Raw genomic sequence first — 18238 nt, forward strand, 5'->3', positions numbered from 1 at the left:
TTCCAGCACAAACTGTTCTGTGTTTCTATATGACAGAACTGGAGATAAAGGTAGAACAAATGCAGGACCTCCACATAGTGTTTCAATTAAAGCCAAGACATTCAAGGCTAGATCTTAATAAAACCCCAGAATCAATCAACCAACAAACCGCTGACTTCTATGACTGAAAGGGAAGCTAGTGAGATTCGTGGAACACACCAGTATGCTGACTGAGCTGAATACACATCAATCCCATCCCGGAGTGCCCTGGAGTTTGCTACACTCAGGGATGGGTTTCTAACCACCACATCTCTCAGAGAGCAAGTCTGTCAGGAAAAGCATCAGAGCTTGTTCCTGCCTGGGGCCTAAAACTCAGAATTTCTCATACAGAGAGAAGCTTAGAGTTGTTCTTCCAAAACGTTTTATTTTCCATTAGAGCATGACTTCCAAGGGAAATGGTAGAGCCTTCTCTTTACAGTAACTTTTTCAGGAAACAGGAATTCAAGCGGTGAACCATCTAGGTCCATTCAAATAAGCAGCTGCACATGCAGCTGATATTATTCAGCATTTAAGATCACCATGAAACAACGCTAATTTAGTACATCTAATGTGTCACTTGTCCTATTTAAGCCCTCACCTACCGAAAGTGAAGTGTCTGGCCTGGACGCTAGCTTGGGAGTTGCTTAGGTTCCCCAAGGGCATTCTAAAATTAAAAGTGACATTTTCCTTCACTACTTGTATTTGTATATATTCGATAAAATCAATAAAAATTACATATTTAAAACAACGACTGAGTCATTTTTTCACTCCAAGAATATAAGAAGAGTAACACTTTATTAGCTCTTTGCAGGCACTTTACATTTGGGAAAAAGTATAAAATGTAGGAAAAAAGGGTAGGCGTTGCACTTACTAAAAATGCATGACAAAAATACGAACACTATCACTTCTAACCATCTTCTGGTCTTGGTGACAGTATCAAAAGTTAATGATTTCCCCATATGACAATCTTTATTATCATCTTTCCTCAGTGGTTCCTGTCACAAACAAGACTTTCCAGTATGCATTCACGGCTTTAACCATTAGGATTATGTTGGTATTTATAAAACTCATCTGCAACACTGACCTTTCTACTCCCATCAGACATACTCACATCTAACACTGAGTCATTAATAACTTTTTTCAAATCAAAATGTGTGTGTTTTTTACAGTTTCAGTCAAAGACTTTCCCAACACAGAGAAAAACTAATTTCCTATTAACTACCCACAATGCTGCTCCCATTGCTTTTTGTAAGGTCCCCAATAATGTGAAACTATGAAGTGCTGGATGAGGTGGCTATGGCATCCCTGTGATGAGAAGGTACCTGCAAGTTACAGCCAGCAAAGGCCTTTAATGTGCCTCAGCCTAAGTGGTCAGGCAAAGTGCCCAACAAGAAACGCAGGCTCCCTTGTTTCTGTCTGGTGTGCTGTAGTGGAAACCTGATAAAGCATCCTGAAAAAGTACCGTGGGGTCTCAGTCCTCCCAGTCCTGGTACCATGCATTCTTCTGTGGTTATGAACAGTGAGAATGCATAAATACACACTATGAAAACAGTCCAAACTGTAATACTCCGTGGTTGACCAGTGCTGAGAGTCTCAACAAGTTATTCCACATCCCACAGAAATACTAATGAGTAACACTCACTCCTTTTTAGCTATAATGCCTGTCTTTCTCAAAGTGCACTCTTAACTACACTAGACTACACTTAATAAACTGTAATCTTAACTAATAAACCACCAAAGACTGAAACACCAGAACACATTAACAACCGCTGACAACTTCAAAGCCTCCCATCTTGACAAAAAACCTTTGCTTCGTCTGTCTGTGGGTAAACTGGACATCTAACTGCAAGCATTTAAAGTATTCAGTGTAGCGCACTCAGCTAAGAGCACCGATAAGATTTATTGTATGTGATTCAAACACTCCCTTTATTTAATGGTTATATTTAAACTACCTATCTGAAGGCAGAGACTGATCAGAAATTAGTTCCTCCAGTGTAGAAGGTTATCAGGCTGGTGAGGCAGGACTCGCCCTTGGTGGTTTATTAGTTAAGAGGAACTACAAAGGCAGACAAAAGGCTAGTGATATTGTCTATCTGGACTTCTGTAAAGCCTTTGACACGGTTCCCCACAACACCCTTCTCTTTAAATTGGAGAGGTATGGATTTGATGTGTGGACTGTTTGGATGAATGAGGAACTGGCTGGATCATGTCACCCAGAGAGTAGCAGTCAATGGCACGATGTCTGGGTGGACACTGGTGACAAGTGGTGTCCCATGGGGGTCCACAATGGGACCAGTATTGTTTAATATCTTCATCAATGACATAGACAGTGGGATCAAGTGCACCTTTAGCAAATTTGTGGATGACACCAAGCTGAGAGGTGCAGTTTACATGACTGAGGGACAGGATGCAATCCAGAGGGACCTGGACAAGCTCGAGAAGTGGGCCCATGTGAAACTCAGAAGGTTCAACAAGGCCAAGTGCAAGGTCCTGCACCTGGGTCAGGGCAACCCCCCGCTTTCAATACAGGCCTGAGGATGAAGGGATTAAAAGCAGCCCTGCCGAGGACTTGGGGGTACCTGTGTATGAAAAGCTGGACATGAGCTGACAACGTGAGCTTGCAGCCCAGGCCATGATGATAGGGATGTAGGACCTATCCTGCAAAGACAGGCTGAGATAGCTGGGGTTGTTCAGCCTGGAGAAGGCTCCAGGGAGACCTTATTGTGTCTATTCAGTGCTTAAAAGGGGCCTATAAGAAAGATGAGGACAGACTTTTTTGTAGGGCCTGTTGTGATAGGACATGGGCTAACAGTTTTAAACCAAAAGGGGAGATTCAGACTAGACATGAGGAAAAATGTTTTACGAGGGTGGTAAAACACTGGCACAGGTTGCCCAGAGAGGTGGTAGATGCCCCATCCCTGGAGACTTTCAAGGCCAGGCTGGATGGGACTCTGAGCAGCCTGATCTAGTTGAAGATGTCCCCGCTCATTGCAGGGGGTTGGACTAGATGACCTTTAAAGGTCCTTTCCAGTCCCAAACTATTCCATGATTCTATGACACTGTTCACATTTTGCTGAACATTGGTGGCACGCCTTCACAAGTTAACATGTAACCTTGCATTAAAACAAAGATCTACACAGCTTTTGAGGAAGATGCACAATCTACAATTCAAAATGAATTAAAAATAGCTTGTATATACACCACAGGTGTTGAATGTGATAAGGACAAGTGTTCACAGTTTTAAAAGCATTTGTAAGGAAAGTGAAGATTTTTATCTCTTAGTAGTAGTTTGAAGCGGTGTCTAATACAGAAGTGCTCCATACACACGAATATTTCAGATGCTTCAAATAATTTGTTTTTAAAAAGCAAGAAAAGGATTTGTGTGGGAAACCACCACCAGCCTCCTTCCAATGCTTCCAATGTCACTCTCACTTTGAGAAAAAGCTTTCTTTGTAACACATTATTAGAAGTACAAAGTTCCTCTACATTACCTGCAAGTCCCTGTCAGTAAAACATCTTTTTGCCACTTAAGAACAAAGACAACAACTTTTTTTTTTTCCTTATAAAATAGGCTGGACAGGGGGAAGGCAAGGGGATCCTCAAAGGCTACTAAATTTCAAGCACACTCCAAATTGAGAATTACCAGGACTATTGCTTCTGTAAAGCTAATCCAGAAATAAAATCCAGCAGAGGAACGAGCAGGAAAGAAGTCATACCAACGATACCTGCTTGCTGCCAAGGAATGAACTATGTTCATTCTGACAAGCCAGCTGTCCTTTCCCCAGACCCACGATTACAGAAAGCTACAGTCTCTTTCATTAATACCACTCTAAGATTATCTAAGAGGCAAGCAGAGTTAAAAGAAAGGGCTGGATACCTGAAAAGAGAATGGGATGGAGCCATTAAGATGCCAGGCCATCCAGCTCCTACCCTATCAAGTCCCATAGTTAATACAGTCACATGGAAAAAATGTAACCAAAAATTGAATAGTTGGTAGAACTGGGGCCATGGTACCTAGCATCTTACAGGACTAACCTCTGTGATATGAAAGTTGAGTTGAATACCAAATGCCAAAGAAAACCAAACGTTCTAAGCCTGCCAAGTTTATTTCACTTCATGACCCAGTGCGTGGCAGCACTAAGCTGTGGTCACACAACAGGTTTCCCAACAGGGAGGGGGCTGGGAAGCTGTGCTCCGAAGCAGCAGTGTGGGTCACAGCTCAAAGCACAGTCACAGGCTCTGTGACTTTAAATCAAAAAAAAAGAGCAATTTTTAGCAGATACTTCAAGTTTCATACAAAAAGTAATGCCTTTTTTTATTACTTCAGATCTTTTTGAATAAACCTTTCAAAACAGTATGAACAATGCAAACATGCAGTTGTAAAGCAACCAGAGACACACCTGCAACTTTATTTCTTTAACATGACAGTTTGAAATTTATTCACTTAAATCTTCCAACACAGCAGTAACAAAATATCTGTACACTACTTCTGTTACAAATATAGATACTATGCGAAGTGACTTTACATACTCTACTGTAGGCATTTTTCATGCTAACCAAGGAATGAGTACAGAATAGCAATTGAGTAACAACAGCATCAGTAACAGTACCACCTGTTTTCTTTCATCTTATCCTATCACAGTGTAACTTCTAGAATAAAGAGACAAAATGCATTTTTTTAGTTATTACACTTAGACCTAGCTATCAATTTTTAATACTAATTCACAGACATTTCTAATACTGGTTTTTGTGTCCCTCTAAAACAAAAGCTAGTCTTTTGTATTATCCCCAAATAATAGCTTGATCATTGCCAGCATTTTCAGTTCAGATTTCTCTTAAATGACAACTAACATGGTGGCCTTCTTGCTACAATTTATTTTTGCTAATTAACACAAAAGGTCTTGTTGCTAATTAGCATGCTAGTTAGCTAGGTATCTTTCTCTCTTAAAAGACTTGGTGAATTTTTTCTGCAGGAAGGTAAATCACAGGCAAAGTGTGCTCCATCTGCCAGATTTCTAACAGCCAGTTTGCAGGAGCAGAGGCAAAGTCAGCCTACAATCCGCCAAGGGTTTCAGTGAGTGTGGTTTCTGGCTAAAGTTTTAGTTAGAAACCCAGCTTAGGAAACTGAGGATGCTGATAAATCTACTGACCACACTGCTGCCCAAAGAACAGCTCAATGACTGCATTGTACTTAGCAGACACTGTCTTGTATTTGTGCCTCTAAAATTAATATCCCCAAAACAATATTTGAAGCCCTCAAATCTCCTCTTCTGCTCAATGCTGATGTGGGAAGACCTTCACTGCTGTCTCACTGCTCTCCTCCATTGGGAGGGATTTTCAGCCTTTTACCCACCCCCAACTCCTGGTTTTAGGCCTCCTCACTCCAAGGAGGACTCTACTTTTGCTGCTACTAATAATGCCAGCAACGCCATAACATCACTTCCTCCACCTCAGCTTTACCAATATCCAAAAGTCTCTGCAGCTAAGTAAACCTGCCCTGAGCAGTTTGTTCGCATCTCTGATTCAAGCAGCTTGCAGAAACATCAGCACAGAGCCTGCAGTTAATATTGCATGTTGGCAGAGGACAACCTTCACTTACACACATTTCATATTGGGAAGGTTGATTTCACACCCACATAGGCTAGAAAACACTACTATTATAAAAGTCTAGTTCTTCTAATACTGCAGTTGTGGGCACTCTCATTCACCAGGAGCAGTTTCCAATAGCAAATGGATTTTTCAGCCCTGAGCACAACTCCTCTCCTTTCAAAACAAACACATACATCCCCCTGCCTAAATCAACAAGAACAACAAAACATACACACAGGAAAAACAAAACAAAACAAAACCCCAAACACAGGAAAAAACAAAACAAAACCACAAAAACAACCAAACAAAAAGCCAAACTAAAGCACAGTTTGCTTGGTTTTTTTATACATCATGACTTATAAAATTTAAACACACAAACAGACAAAGAAGCTTACACCAGTCACCCTCCCAGCTACTTCTACTTGGGCACTGTGAAAAAATACAGCCATCTAAGTCCATTAATCATCTTCTCCTGGCTACATGCTTTTCCTTCTTTTCCTAAAATTCCATACTTTGTTTGTACTTTTTTCAATAGACTTATTTCTCTCTTCTGAGTACTGCTGCCCATGCCACCCCCTTGTTGACTTGGTGATTTTATCATTTTTCCAGCATACTTCAAATATTCAAAGTCTCTTAGCAAAACACTCCAGTTTTGTGGTGTGGTTATTAATGCAAACATTCAATTTTTTTGGTTGCTTACAGCATCCATTATAATACTAATAGCAAAAATATCCACGTCTTTCCACAGCTCATGTAACTCCATCCCAGTGGTCTGACAGTAAGAGAAGTACTAATATTGTACACAAAAATATGTTGAAATGTTACTTTTCTTCAGTGTTGTAACACAAACCTGTGAAGCTGTAAGAGCAAAAAGCCTATATAAACATTCCCATTCTCTCTGCTATGCCGAATGTAAATAATATAGTCCTGTTGACCCTAACCCCTTGGGCAGCCAGTTCATGACAAAACAGTCAAAGTGACTGTTCCTTTTGTTCTTTTCAGAATAGCAACTGCTTCCTCATGGGTCACCCCTTCTAAACTCTGCCCATTCACAGCAATGATCTGATCCCCTCTCTTCAGGCGTCCATCTTCTGCTGCCGCACCCTGAAACGATACAACATGTAATGCAGACATTTCTTTCTCTCCTTGCCACACTGTCCTTACAGCCTAAGATGGGTTCAGTGCACAAAAACCCTCAATTTTTTTTTTTAATTTTCAATGATTCAATTACAGTAAATTGTAGTATAGCCTGCTAGCGCTGCAGTATGCACTGCCCTAAGTTTCACAATATCCAGAAATCAGATCTACGAATTTTTATATTCAGTTAACCCTGTGTGTTCAGCTAGTATAACATTTAAACTCTGCTATCACAGAAGTAAGATTTTCAAGATCTGAAGACGTTTTCAGCAACTGGTGTAAGAAATTTAGAAATCAAAACCCAGCTCTGTACTTTTATTTACCAGAAAAGTCTGGGATTATTGATTTCAATTTTTTCTGACTCAAGGTTATTTCCTAGGGCAGTGCAAACTATCAAACCCAGGTCAGTACCTGAACTTCCCCAAAGGTCCAGCCTGAGGTCAATTATTTTATCTTGGTCTACCTTTCAGACTCTCAGTCACAACAGATAAAAGAAGTCTGTTCTACTACCTGAAGAAAAGTCACTCTAAACATATGGCAAAGGGGTTGTTTTTCTAAGTATGTGCACAATTTCAGTTATGAAATGTGTATATGCAGAGTCACATGCATTTGGAAATTCCGAATTTTCCTAGGACTATAGCCTTTGAATCCCCCAAGTACATTTTGACCAGCACCTGCATCACAGAAACTGCGATAAACTTTAACAATCCTTTGGCTTCAAAATCAGGTCATGTTTTAAGGTAGTAGCTGCTGTGAAGTAATTAATAAATGGATTGATTGAACAAATTTACACTTACTTTTGCAAACACTGTCTTCACATAAATGGGTAAGTCTCCATGGGGACTGCCATAACCACCCACAATACTAAAGCCCAAGCCATCTGGTCCTCTATCCAGAGTAATGGTCTTGTACTGAGGAGGTCTAAGAAAAGGAAAACCGAGTATTGTGATGTTTTCTGAACTTATGATTTAAACAAATAGAATATTCAACACAAAATGTTTTTCCTTTCAAGCTAAGCAATACATTTCCCTTCCCACTGTAACTACAAATGTTTTTATTATAACGAACTGGCTATTTTGGCTCACATAAAACACCATAACTGTCTAATGCCCTAGTTATTATTTAAAGGTAGCTATTTCAAACACCTCTTGCAACCAGCTCAGGGCATAGTTATGGCTGCCGTGTCCCACTAAAACTGCTTAATAGTGAAGCAGATATGCAAAAACAGTACCACGAATCTCCATAATAAACATCTACTTTAAAAATCCTGTAGCCCACTGTATCTCCTAAAAAAAGTCTAAAATTAGCCCCAAGAGTTTATGTTGTAAGGTTTAATTGTTTCTCTTCTCCTCTAATACATGACTCTGCATTTGTATGTATGCATTTATACAGAGCATTTATATTTACCCACATATACTTTGACTTCAAGAAATTTTGAAGTTCTATCTTTTGAAATAGATCTGTGTGGCTAAAGAGCCACAGTCTCTCTTTCCCTGTTACTAGAAGAAAAATGCCTCTGATCTATGACAGAGTTTTAGGCAAAACTTGTTTACATAGAAGTACCTTGCAGTAAAGCAGAAACAGTATACCTTGTATACCAGAAAAGTTTGATGCTCCTGACTGCACAGTGCTAGAAAGTACATCAAGGAAACACAGGTTCCCCTGTGGAAAAGGCCTTGCTATTTAGGTCTGAGAAAAAATATTTTGGGTGTATCAATTAATCCTGGCTACCAAGGCTCAGTGAAACAAAGGAGACTGTATTTACAGAGAAGAAATCAAATAACATCATAACTCTTACAGAGGGGCAAAATAAAGCAGCACAGCAAATCATATCATGAAAAATGCAGAAGAGGACCTACAGGTCCCATGTATACCACATGTGTATGTCACTATTAAGTCAAACAATTCATCCATCATTTTCTACAACTTGTTACATTTTTTAGCTTGAGTTTCACCCAAATTATCAGGCTAAAAAGGTTGTATATTCTACAGTTACTGACCCTAAATCATCCTGAAAAATGCTGGTTGAATTCAGTCCCGCAAACGAAAGACTGGACGTAGGTGGATCCTGCTGCTGACCAGTCACGACACTTACTTCTCCTCCAGCTACAACCTAGGAACAGAGTTCATAAACCAGTAAAATGAGAATGCTGACACTAAAACAATTCATTGTAGTACCTGGCAAAATAGAATTCAGAAAATATTCCAAATGTCACTGAAGATTTTTTACCTGCAATTCAATAGTGCCTGAAGCATTTTTTAAGAGACTAACAGCTTGAGAGTGAGTCATGCCCTCGGTAGATGTTCCACAGATGCTAACAATCCTGTCCCCAACCTGCAGAAGAAAATGTAGAAAATCTAACTAAGAAAAAATTTAGTTACATAGATTCCCTTGTCAACAGCAAAACACTGTACTTGCATTTAGCCAGATTTCATCAGTGATATAGGGCAGGAAGAAAGAAATTAGCAACTCTTCACAGTATATTTTCTCGTGAAGGCAAATAATCTTTGAACTATATAATGACCCAATACAAGGGTAGAAAATTGAATATCACCATCAGCAAATTACACTGGTTTAGTGTATTCAGTGTAAAAAGTACTGATGCTTTACAGAATTGATCCTAACACTCTAGAAATATAGAACATGTGAAAAATAAGGTGCATTTTGCACGTCACCTGAAGATAGACAGGCTGAGGTAGTAGATTATCACCAGAGATTGTATGTTGGAATTCATCCTGAAATAAAACTGTCTGTTTTCCAAAGAGTACAAGTCAAATTCAACCATCTCTGGTACACACTAGATACAGTAGCCATCTAAGTGCTTGATCAGATAAGAACTCTGACAGATAAGCATAGAAAACAGGAGAGATAAAACAGTCCATATACACAGAGTTGCAGGAACAACCACACTCATCAGACGGGCTCACTTACGGCATTCATCACTCTGAACCACTCTCTCTACCTTTAGTTTTCACAGAATGGTTCCCTCTAGGATCCAAGGTTTCTTTAGGATTTCCTTCCCACAGTTAGTATATTTCAGCAATTACCTTTTACCAAGTTACTAATTTCAGTTACTGTTTCATCAATCCAAACAGTGAAAACTCTTGTCACAGCCAGAAGCACTTCTGACTGTATCATTAAACTCTTAATTTATTACCTGCCTAGAGTAATTGCTGTGCATTACCCACGCAAACTTTACAACCTTCTTAACAATTAACTTACTCTGAGTTTCTGAGTCTGAGCTGCTACTCCATTTGGATGCATCATGGCAATAAATATAGGAACATCTCCAAGAGGACTTCCTACACCTCCAGCAATGCTCACTCCTAGTGAATCGGCAGGACCCTGTTATTGTCATGAAAAAAAAATCAGATTTTTCTGGAAAGAAAAGCACATACAGAGAATTGTAGGCTTATCTCAAAAAAATACTAAAGCCTCTATCTTATGAAAATCAGAATTCTGATGTCTCTAGCCATTTTTTAAGTTAATACACTATCCACCAATTCAGGAAATCCCAGAGAGAACAACATACGTTTCTTCCTATCACTGGTACATGACAATTTGCTGACTTAGTTCTATGTTTTATCTTAACCAAACTAAATACCCACAGAATTCAGTGTCAGACCCTTAATGTCAGCATAGAAAGTACAGGCAAGGAAAACAGAACAGATGGGATTGCTTGTCCTCAATATTGTGTACATTAATCTCCTATTATGAACCTCCCAAAGACCAGAATTAATCTTCACGCTCCCCCTAGTGTCCTGTTGTTGAAGAACAAAACTAGCTGTTCACTACTGTACAACAGCCTACTGCCTAACTGCAAAAACTGCTATTGTAAACTGGTATTTGCAGATTCTACTCTACAAACAGAATGGATAACTACAACCCATGTAATCAAGTGAACTACATGTCACATAAAGCTAAACAATATTTTGGACAATCAGAAGCAGTCTGACTGAGATCTCACGTTCTCGTAAATAAGGAAGCTGATTGAATTTCACAGCTGGAAACCTGGCAGCTGTCATGTGAGAGCCTACCCATTAAAAATATATATGAAGAAAAATACGAAATACAAACCAATGGGCTTGCAACTTCAGTACAGTTCCCTTCACTTCACTAGAACACAGTCTGGATTTAACTCAGTCTGATAAGAGTAAAGCTAGGTCCCATTATCTCTCACTAATCCTTCTTTTGCTCTTAAAACAGGTCACAAAATGTCATAGCAAAAATTACAATGATTTTAGATAAAAATATAGGCAATGGAGTTTTGACCTGAAAAGACAGGTCAATTAATTAGCTAATGCCACATCAATTCCTCTCTCAAAATGATTACCAGGGCCAGACTACTTCCTTTCTGTAAACACATCTATTGACAACAACTACAAAACCTGTTCCTGATAAATACTACTTCATGCTGTAACTTACCTTTTTTATTTCAACTGTTCTTAGTCCCTGTATTTCAGAAGCTGCTGTGAAATGAATTTTAAAAAAAGTTAAACTAGTATTACTAGGAAACTTTTCCACTAAAGTTAGATAAACTGCTATGATGATTCTAACTTCCTGCTGGTTTATTTTAAACATATGTTTTAAGCAGATTTTGACTGTGGCTGTCACTACATTAATAGGATTGCAATACTTCTAGAATAGGTGAAAAAGTCCTTCATTCTCTCCATTTAAATAACTTTTGGAATAAGACTGCTAAGCATGCTCAAATAAAATAGAAAAAAAATACTCTTTGTTAGCAATACATTTGTCAGAAAGTAACTTAGTTCTAAATTTGAACATGAGACAGCTATTCCAACATCTGTTCTTATTTAACCACACAGTATCTCAATTTCTGTGAATGAGACAGCTTGACTGAAGATATATTTAGATTAAAAAGAAAATCATGGCTCAACTTAGATTCTCAACCTCTAAACTGCTCGTATAACAAGGTGTTAGCTCCTTTTATAAAAAGACATTCACAGATATATAAGAGGTACTGCACAACAACCAGTCCTGCAGCATTTTAATAGCTGAGGACTACGGCACATAATGACAACATTTCAGAGAAAGTGAAAGATCTCAGCTACCAGCTCACTTGTATAAAAGCACCAAAGAAATCTTACTGGTATTCTTCTTCAGAGTACTTTCAAAGACCTCAGGTGCACTGGACCCAGAAACTGGGATACTGAATGATGACAGACTGCCACTTCCTTCACTGACCTAAATACAGCATTAGACTGGGATTAGACAAGCAGCTTCAGACACCTAATTGATAAAAGTAAAACTGTAACCCACTTTCTTCAGTGGATTTTGCCGTCTTGTACTTTTTCTGTGCACAGTTAAATCTGATACGGTGAACCTACACATATTTCTTGGCCAGTCTAGAGGGCTCCTTGTTTGAAACATCATTATACCAACAAGAGATTGCACCTCTACAACCCCATGCAATGCTTTCAAGTGTCAGGCTTTTTTTTTTTTTTTTTTGAGGGCCAGAATATGTCCTTATGCTTGCACCTTCTATCACCTCAAAGAGATCTTCTGGTGCAAAAGTCAGCCATGATTACCAAGATAGGGACAGAACATAAAAGACAGATTGTTATACATCCTGATGTACTCTCATGTTCACCCAATCCATCAGCCAAAACCAAGATGAGACTCTCTACTCAGCTTCACCTGCACAATTACCAGAAGATTTTCACTATACCTGCAGGGGTATCTAAAGGAACAACATGGCTCATGGTGAAAGTAATTCATTTATTGCTAAAGACTCTTCAAAACATTCAACACTGTCAGCTTCTTCTTACTTAACAGTTTATTAAGACCACTCAGAGCCTGTAGGTTTTCATCTTGTTTGTCATTACCCATTTTGAAGACAGCCTAACATTTCAGCCTTATCCAGTCTTAACCTTCTCACTTGAAATTATTTAATTATGATTTGTCTTAAAACTATCTTTGGTACTTGATGATCTGCATATCCAGCTTATAACCAGAGAAAGTTCCAAGGCAACTTGTGAGCTTTCAGAAATATAGGTCCTACTGGAGAGAACCATTACGTGAGTTGCTGCCACATGAAGGATGCATTCAAATACAGAAACTGATGCCAGTTTGTAGTACTCCACCATTAGACCAACTATAAAATGACTAAACTTGACAGAAGCCTGATGGGAAGGGTGCAAGTTTCCTGCTTCTTATGACTGAGATTATGGTAAGAATATGTAAGGAGCGGAGAAAATCACTAAGTTTATTCAACAATACTTCATGGCATGCCAAGTGCCCCTAAAGCAACAGAAAGATTTAAAGTCTGCTCCAAGTTCTTCTGGTATCAATGAGAATCAGAACTCTCTCTGCTTCCCAGCCTGAAGCCATAAGAAAACAACTAGGCAACACAGCAAAACCATTTCTGGAATACATTTTTGGCTGGATCATGTCTTTAACAGATAAAATATGCTAAAGTGAACACATAAAATGGTTACCAAAAAGCTGCAAAGTACATAAAAACTCCTACTTTTCTTCATGTTGGAGCAGGTATGTGGAAAATCATTGTCATTATAAAAAACCAACTCTTTTTATTAGCTTTCATTATTTAACTACATGTTATTTCTTCCAAACTAAACAGTTTTACAGTTACACACCTGGCTGCTCTGTGATGTTCTCCTCTCAGAGTGGAATGAACCAGCTTTTATTCTTCCGACCTCTAGTCTTACCGTACCTAGTGAACACTAAAGAACCAGTCATTTATAAGACATCTCTTCTATCTACAACATTAAAGCCTATGACAATATTTAAGACACTTATTAGATGGTGAAAGAAGAAAAAAATACGGACAGAGGGGAAAATAACAAGCTAACAACCCCGTGATGAGCTCTGAGCAGACAGAGCTCATGGCAGGATCAGAGCCACATAAACCAAGCCGACGAGGATATTCAGTACTGAGCAAGGTACTTTCTGGATTAACCAGTATTACAATACAGATGTGAAAATCACACAAGAAGGCTAATTCAGTTACATTTAATCTAACAGGGAGTAGTTTTGTCTTCTCAAATGTAATGTTAAATTATATTTTCAATATGGTATTTTTCAAGGAATAGTGAAATGGAACATTTTCACAATAAGCACTAAAAACAGTGTAACACCTCAAGGTATTAATCATTATTTCTGTTCATATAACTAAGAATGTGGTATTTAAACCAGCAGTCAGTCATCTCTACCCTGCTCTTGAAATTATCTATTACTCTGTGTCCATAACTAAAGAAATTTTGGACAAGAAGTTTTCCAAACCTCTATCTGTAGTTTAAGTGACATTTCTGCAGCTGACTCCCAACAGGAAGATAGGTGATACAGACTGTTTGCACACTGAAAAATCCTCCCATTGCTCTTTAAGCTTTTCCTTATAAAGTATTTACATGTCTGTATAAAATGCATGTATTCAAGGAAAATTCACCCTGCAATCAAATATCATGAAATCAAGACGGTAGGCAGATTCTGGAAAGAGATACGTAAGTTATTATCCCAATTAACATTAAGAAAACTGGACTTCTGAAATATTACAAGTAGTGCCAAAAGAAGTCCACCTATCTGCAACCTGTTCAAATACAGAAATTTCTGATTTTCACTGCTACTTTGGTTTTTCTTCTTTCTTCCACTGGGAAGCTGCTAGCATGAACTCCTGTATACAAGTAACTTATTATTACATACATTTGCCTTTATTTATCATGCTTTATCTGTATTACCCTGAGAAAAGTTCATGTATTTGTCAGAAAAATTCACAATAATAAAAAAGACCAATATATTGAAGCCAACAACAGGACATACCCATTCAAATAGGGTTTCCATACCTCATATCCTGTTGCTGTTTTCTTAGGGCTGACACTAGAAGAGATTTACTAGTAAATTGCTTTTTATTTAAAAAAAAAAAAAAAAGATAATTTTTCTGTGTCCTGGGAAAGACTTCATCAGGCCTCCAGAAAAAACATTCTTTCCTGCTTTTATGAATTGACTCATATTAAACCATATGGACTACTCTTGTCCAAAATGGAAAACTGAGGAAGTAACCTATGTACCTAAAATTACCACATCCTCACATAAAATGCAAACCCATAAATCAGTTTTGAACTTACTATGTGTGAAAGCGTGAGATAATACTTTCCAACTGAACTTGTGAATAAATCAGTTCACATTTAGTTTTATTACAGCTTTCTCTCTCTCCCTGGAATCTCCCGTTTAATAAATCCGTAAGTCAAATAAGGGGAAGAAATGACCAGCTTTTCACATGTTTTATGGATACTTAAACACTGCAAGAACAGGTGGGATTCTCAGCCTGATGACACATTCTAAGGGTCCCAAGCTACTTAAAATAAAAATTCCAAAGATTGTAAATAATTTTCCAGCATAATACATTTCAGGCAATTAAAGACAATTTGCTCCTAGATTTTACTCTCATGAATGAAAAGAGAACTGATACCTGAACTAAAAAAAGGTAACTGCTTACATGTGAGTGATTGTGCTTTACTCCATTCATACTGCATGAACAAAACAGAATCACTAACAATAATGTATCTGAAGTATTTTAAAAGCATCTTTTCTCAGGAATAGGACAATTAATTGCAAGTACTACTGAGTGGGATGAAGTATTTAAAACACAAATATATGAATGATACATGCAAACTAAGAATCAATTGGACTCCAAAATGCTTGCCAAAATGAGAGCAACTTTCCATATAAAATGGAGTTTTAATTTAGAGGAGATGTATAAGTGCAGCACATGAAGAAGAAATTTACTAACTTGAAATAAAATGAGGTATCAGGTTAAGAGTGGAAAAGTATGATTACTCCAGGAGAGTACACTAATAAGTTCACTGCCAGAACACAGACCCTGTTCTGGAATTCTCACTTACAGGCACATGCCGAAAACTACAGAAAATGTGCTCCTACTTCCCCTTTCTAATCTCCCCTCCTCCTCCTCAAAAAAAAAAAAAAGAAAGCAAAATCTCAAGGAACTTTTCAAGACCTAGAAAAATATACCTTTGAATGTGAGCACAAAGAAGTATGATCATATGTCTATGTATCCAAGAGTCAGTTATGAGTAGTGGCTGTTAAATTTTTTCCAGTGGAACAGCTTTCCACTGGAAAATGCTGACTCAATGGAATCCTTACCATGCAGCGGGAATGTCTCAAAATCCTGGATGGAAAACAGACAAGCTGGCTGACCAGCTGGACTTCCTGCCAGACCACAGGAAATGTTGTATATCTGACTTCATTCTGATTTGGACATAGGGGGAGGACATCAGAAGCACCAAATGTATTGAGAACAGAAATTCTGGTTCCAAAAGCCACAGACAGGAGTTTACTACAGGTATCTTTGTGAGAAAGCAATTTCTTATACTAGAGCTGTGGTCACTGGAAAATGTATTATAGTATTTAACAGATGTAAGGTGACACTAGCCATACACAGCAAAAAAAGAAATTAACATTATCAACTGTGAAAATAACTGCTTTTTGGCACAAATACCCTGATGAATTCTCCGTTATTTAAAGTCAGTTCTGTGTGTCTTTCTAAAATGTGAAATAGTTACCCAGTCACCAGGTTGCTGAAGAAAATATAGTATTAAGTTTTAAGTTGCTCTAGGTAATGGTCTTCTATTGTCCTATAAACACAAGATGCACTGCACCACCACTACTCCCACTTTCATCAGGCAAAGTATCAAAATCGAAATGCTTTAGACTTCAGGAAGCTTAAATCAGGATCCACAGCTCATTCTTACTGACATCTCAATAACAGTATGAACTCAGATTGAATAAAAATTAAGCCTTCAAAAAATCTGGATCTCAGTTCTCCACTTCTATCCACTTCCTCTTTTCCAATACCTTTAGCAAAGCTGCAACAGCCTCCTGGTTAGCATTTCGAACATCTTCTCCATTCACCGTCAGTATCTGGTCTCCTTGCATCAACCTCCCATCTGTATCCGCTATGCCTCCTTTGACGATGTCTGACACAAACACCCCTGTATCATTTCTGCAAATACAGACATGGATTTTGCATTACAGTATTGTTTGAGAGCCATTTTCAGGGCTTGCTCTTGGGAACACACTGAACATTGTCTCATTTTTCTGTTGAGTAAGACTGGGCCAGTTCCTCTAGGAATGGTCAACTGGCTTAGGCACAAAATCACATTTATGGCCTTCAAGCCCACAGATCCGAGCACCAGACCCCAACAGAAACATGAGCATGCCCAGCAAGTCCCAGACACTGACTGCCCAGGTACATTCACACCTTTTCCCAACAATACTCAGCCCAAGGCCTTTGCCAGGCTTCTTTTGGAGCTCTATATTGAGTACATCATACATGTCTTCCTCCTTGTACTGGGCCTCATCCCTGTACACAGTCAGACGGACTTTTTGGGGAGTCTGTCGGAGGACATTTATCGCTTCATCGTGTGTGGCATTCCTGAGGTCAATCCCATTCACCTGCAATGAAAGCATTCAATTATAAAGTCTGCAGGACTTTCCAGCAGACAAACAGAAGACACCTAGCTAGCAGATGACAACAGAAGTGACCAAAGAAACCAACATACCTCTAATATCTGATCTCCGGCCCACAGTCTCCCATCTTTAAATGCTGCTCCTTCTTCATATACTTCATGGATAATGATTGCTCCCTGTGGATATATAAAACAAAAATAAATTGCATGTTGAAAGAACACACCCATACTTTGAAACAAGAGCAACTGAAAATTCTTAGTATAATTCATCAGTGATAAACAAAAACAGCCTATGTATGATGAACAAATTACAAAAATATTTAAGAAGTTTATTTATACTTTCAATTTTAAAAGTGCTTTTTCTTTTCTTTTTTTCTTCTTTTTTTTTTTTTTTTTTTTTTTCCCCCTGAACTGGTATTTTTGGTATCTTTCTATAAATGCTACAGGAACAAATGAAGAGAAAAGTCTCATCTACCCAATGTTTTAATTTAATTGTTTTTATTTCACTTGAGTGACACACGTATTTTTTCAACCAACCAGCAAAGTGTCTGCTCCTCCAACAATGCTCAGACCAAGACCAGTACGTCCTTTGGAGATATCAATGGTTGTTTCACATCCAGGAATGATGAGACAAGTAGCTGGGTCAGAGGCTAACATGGCTGGAGTTGAAGATCTACTTGTATCTAAAACAACAATTAAACATCCTGGTTACAATAAGAGGGCTTGATATTAGAAAATGGAATTTAAAACAGCATTTTGAGAGTCCATCAACAGCTCTACAGTGACAGCTGAACAGCTGACCTGGTGCCAACTCTTCCCTCAGACAAGTGCTACCCTGTAGTTTCAATCGCAGTTGTCCTGGTTTTATATCATTGAGTACCTGGATCACAGTTTTGAGCTTACTGATAAAATATCACACATGCTGTGCTTAATTTGTACTATCAAGTTGACTCACACAGTCTGAATAGCCAAATAAGCTATTGTAGACAGAAGATTCTATTTAGGATAGAATTTCATTTAAACAACTATA

The 18238-nt window shown here is 38.4% G+C and overlaps 1 protein-coding gene across 38 annotated transcripts in view; it reads right to left on the reverse strand.

The window, feature by feature from the left end:
• Positions 1-4425: 4425 nt before the first annotated feature.
• MPDZ (multiple PDZ domain crumbs cell polarity complex component) overlaps positions 4426-18238 on the reverse strand; it is a 102629-nt gene continuing 88816 nt past the window's right edge. For 28 of the 38 annotated variants that reach the window (XM_065046131.1, XM_065046124.1, XM_065046130.1 and 25 more), the window contains 12 exons: positions 17746-17891; positions 17302-17385; positions 17001-17194; positions 16595-16742; positions 13363-13449; positions 11854-11950; positions 11171-11214; positions 9968-10090; positions 8975-9079; positions 8745-8857; positions 7542-7665; positions 4426-6711 (listed from right to left, as the gene is read on the reverse strand). In XM_065046131.1, the coding sequence (XP_064902203.1) occupies positions 6565-6711; positions 7542-7665; positions 8745-8857; positions 8975-9079; positions 9968-10090; positions 11171-11214; positions 11854-11950; positions 13363-13449; positions 16595-16742; positions 17001-17194; positions 17302-17385; positions 17746-17891 (1412 nt within the window). In that variant the 3' untranslated portion in view covers positions 4426-6564. The remainder of the gene's footprint in view (positions 6712-7541; positions 7666-8744; positions 8858-8974; positions 9080-9967; positions 10091-11170; positions 11215-11853; positions 11951-13362; positions 13450-16594; positions 16743-17000; positions 17195-17301; positions 17386-17745; positions 17892-18238) is intronic. The other 10 variants (XM_065046128.1, XM_065046118.1, XM_065046127.1 and 7 more) reach the window with 3 other exon arrangements.

This window comes from Columba livia, chromosome Z (assembly GCF_036013475.1).
Source record: "Columba livia isolate bColLiv1 breed racing homer chromosome Z, bColLiv1.pat.W.v2, whole genome shotgun sequence".
Classification (NCBI taxonomy): domain Eukaryota; kingdom Metazoa; phylum Chordata; class Aves; order Columbiformes; family Columbidae; genus Columba; species Columba livia.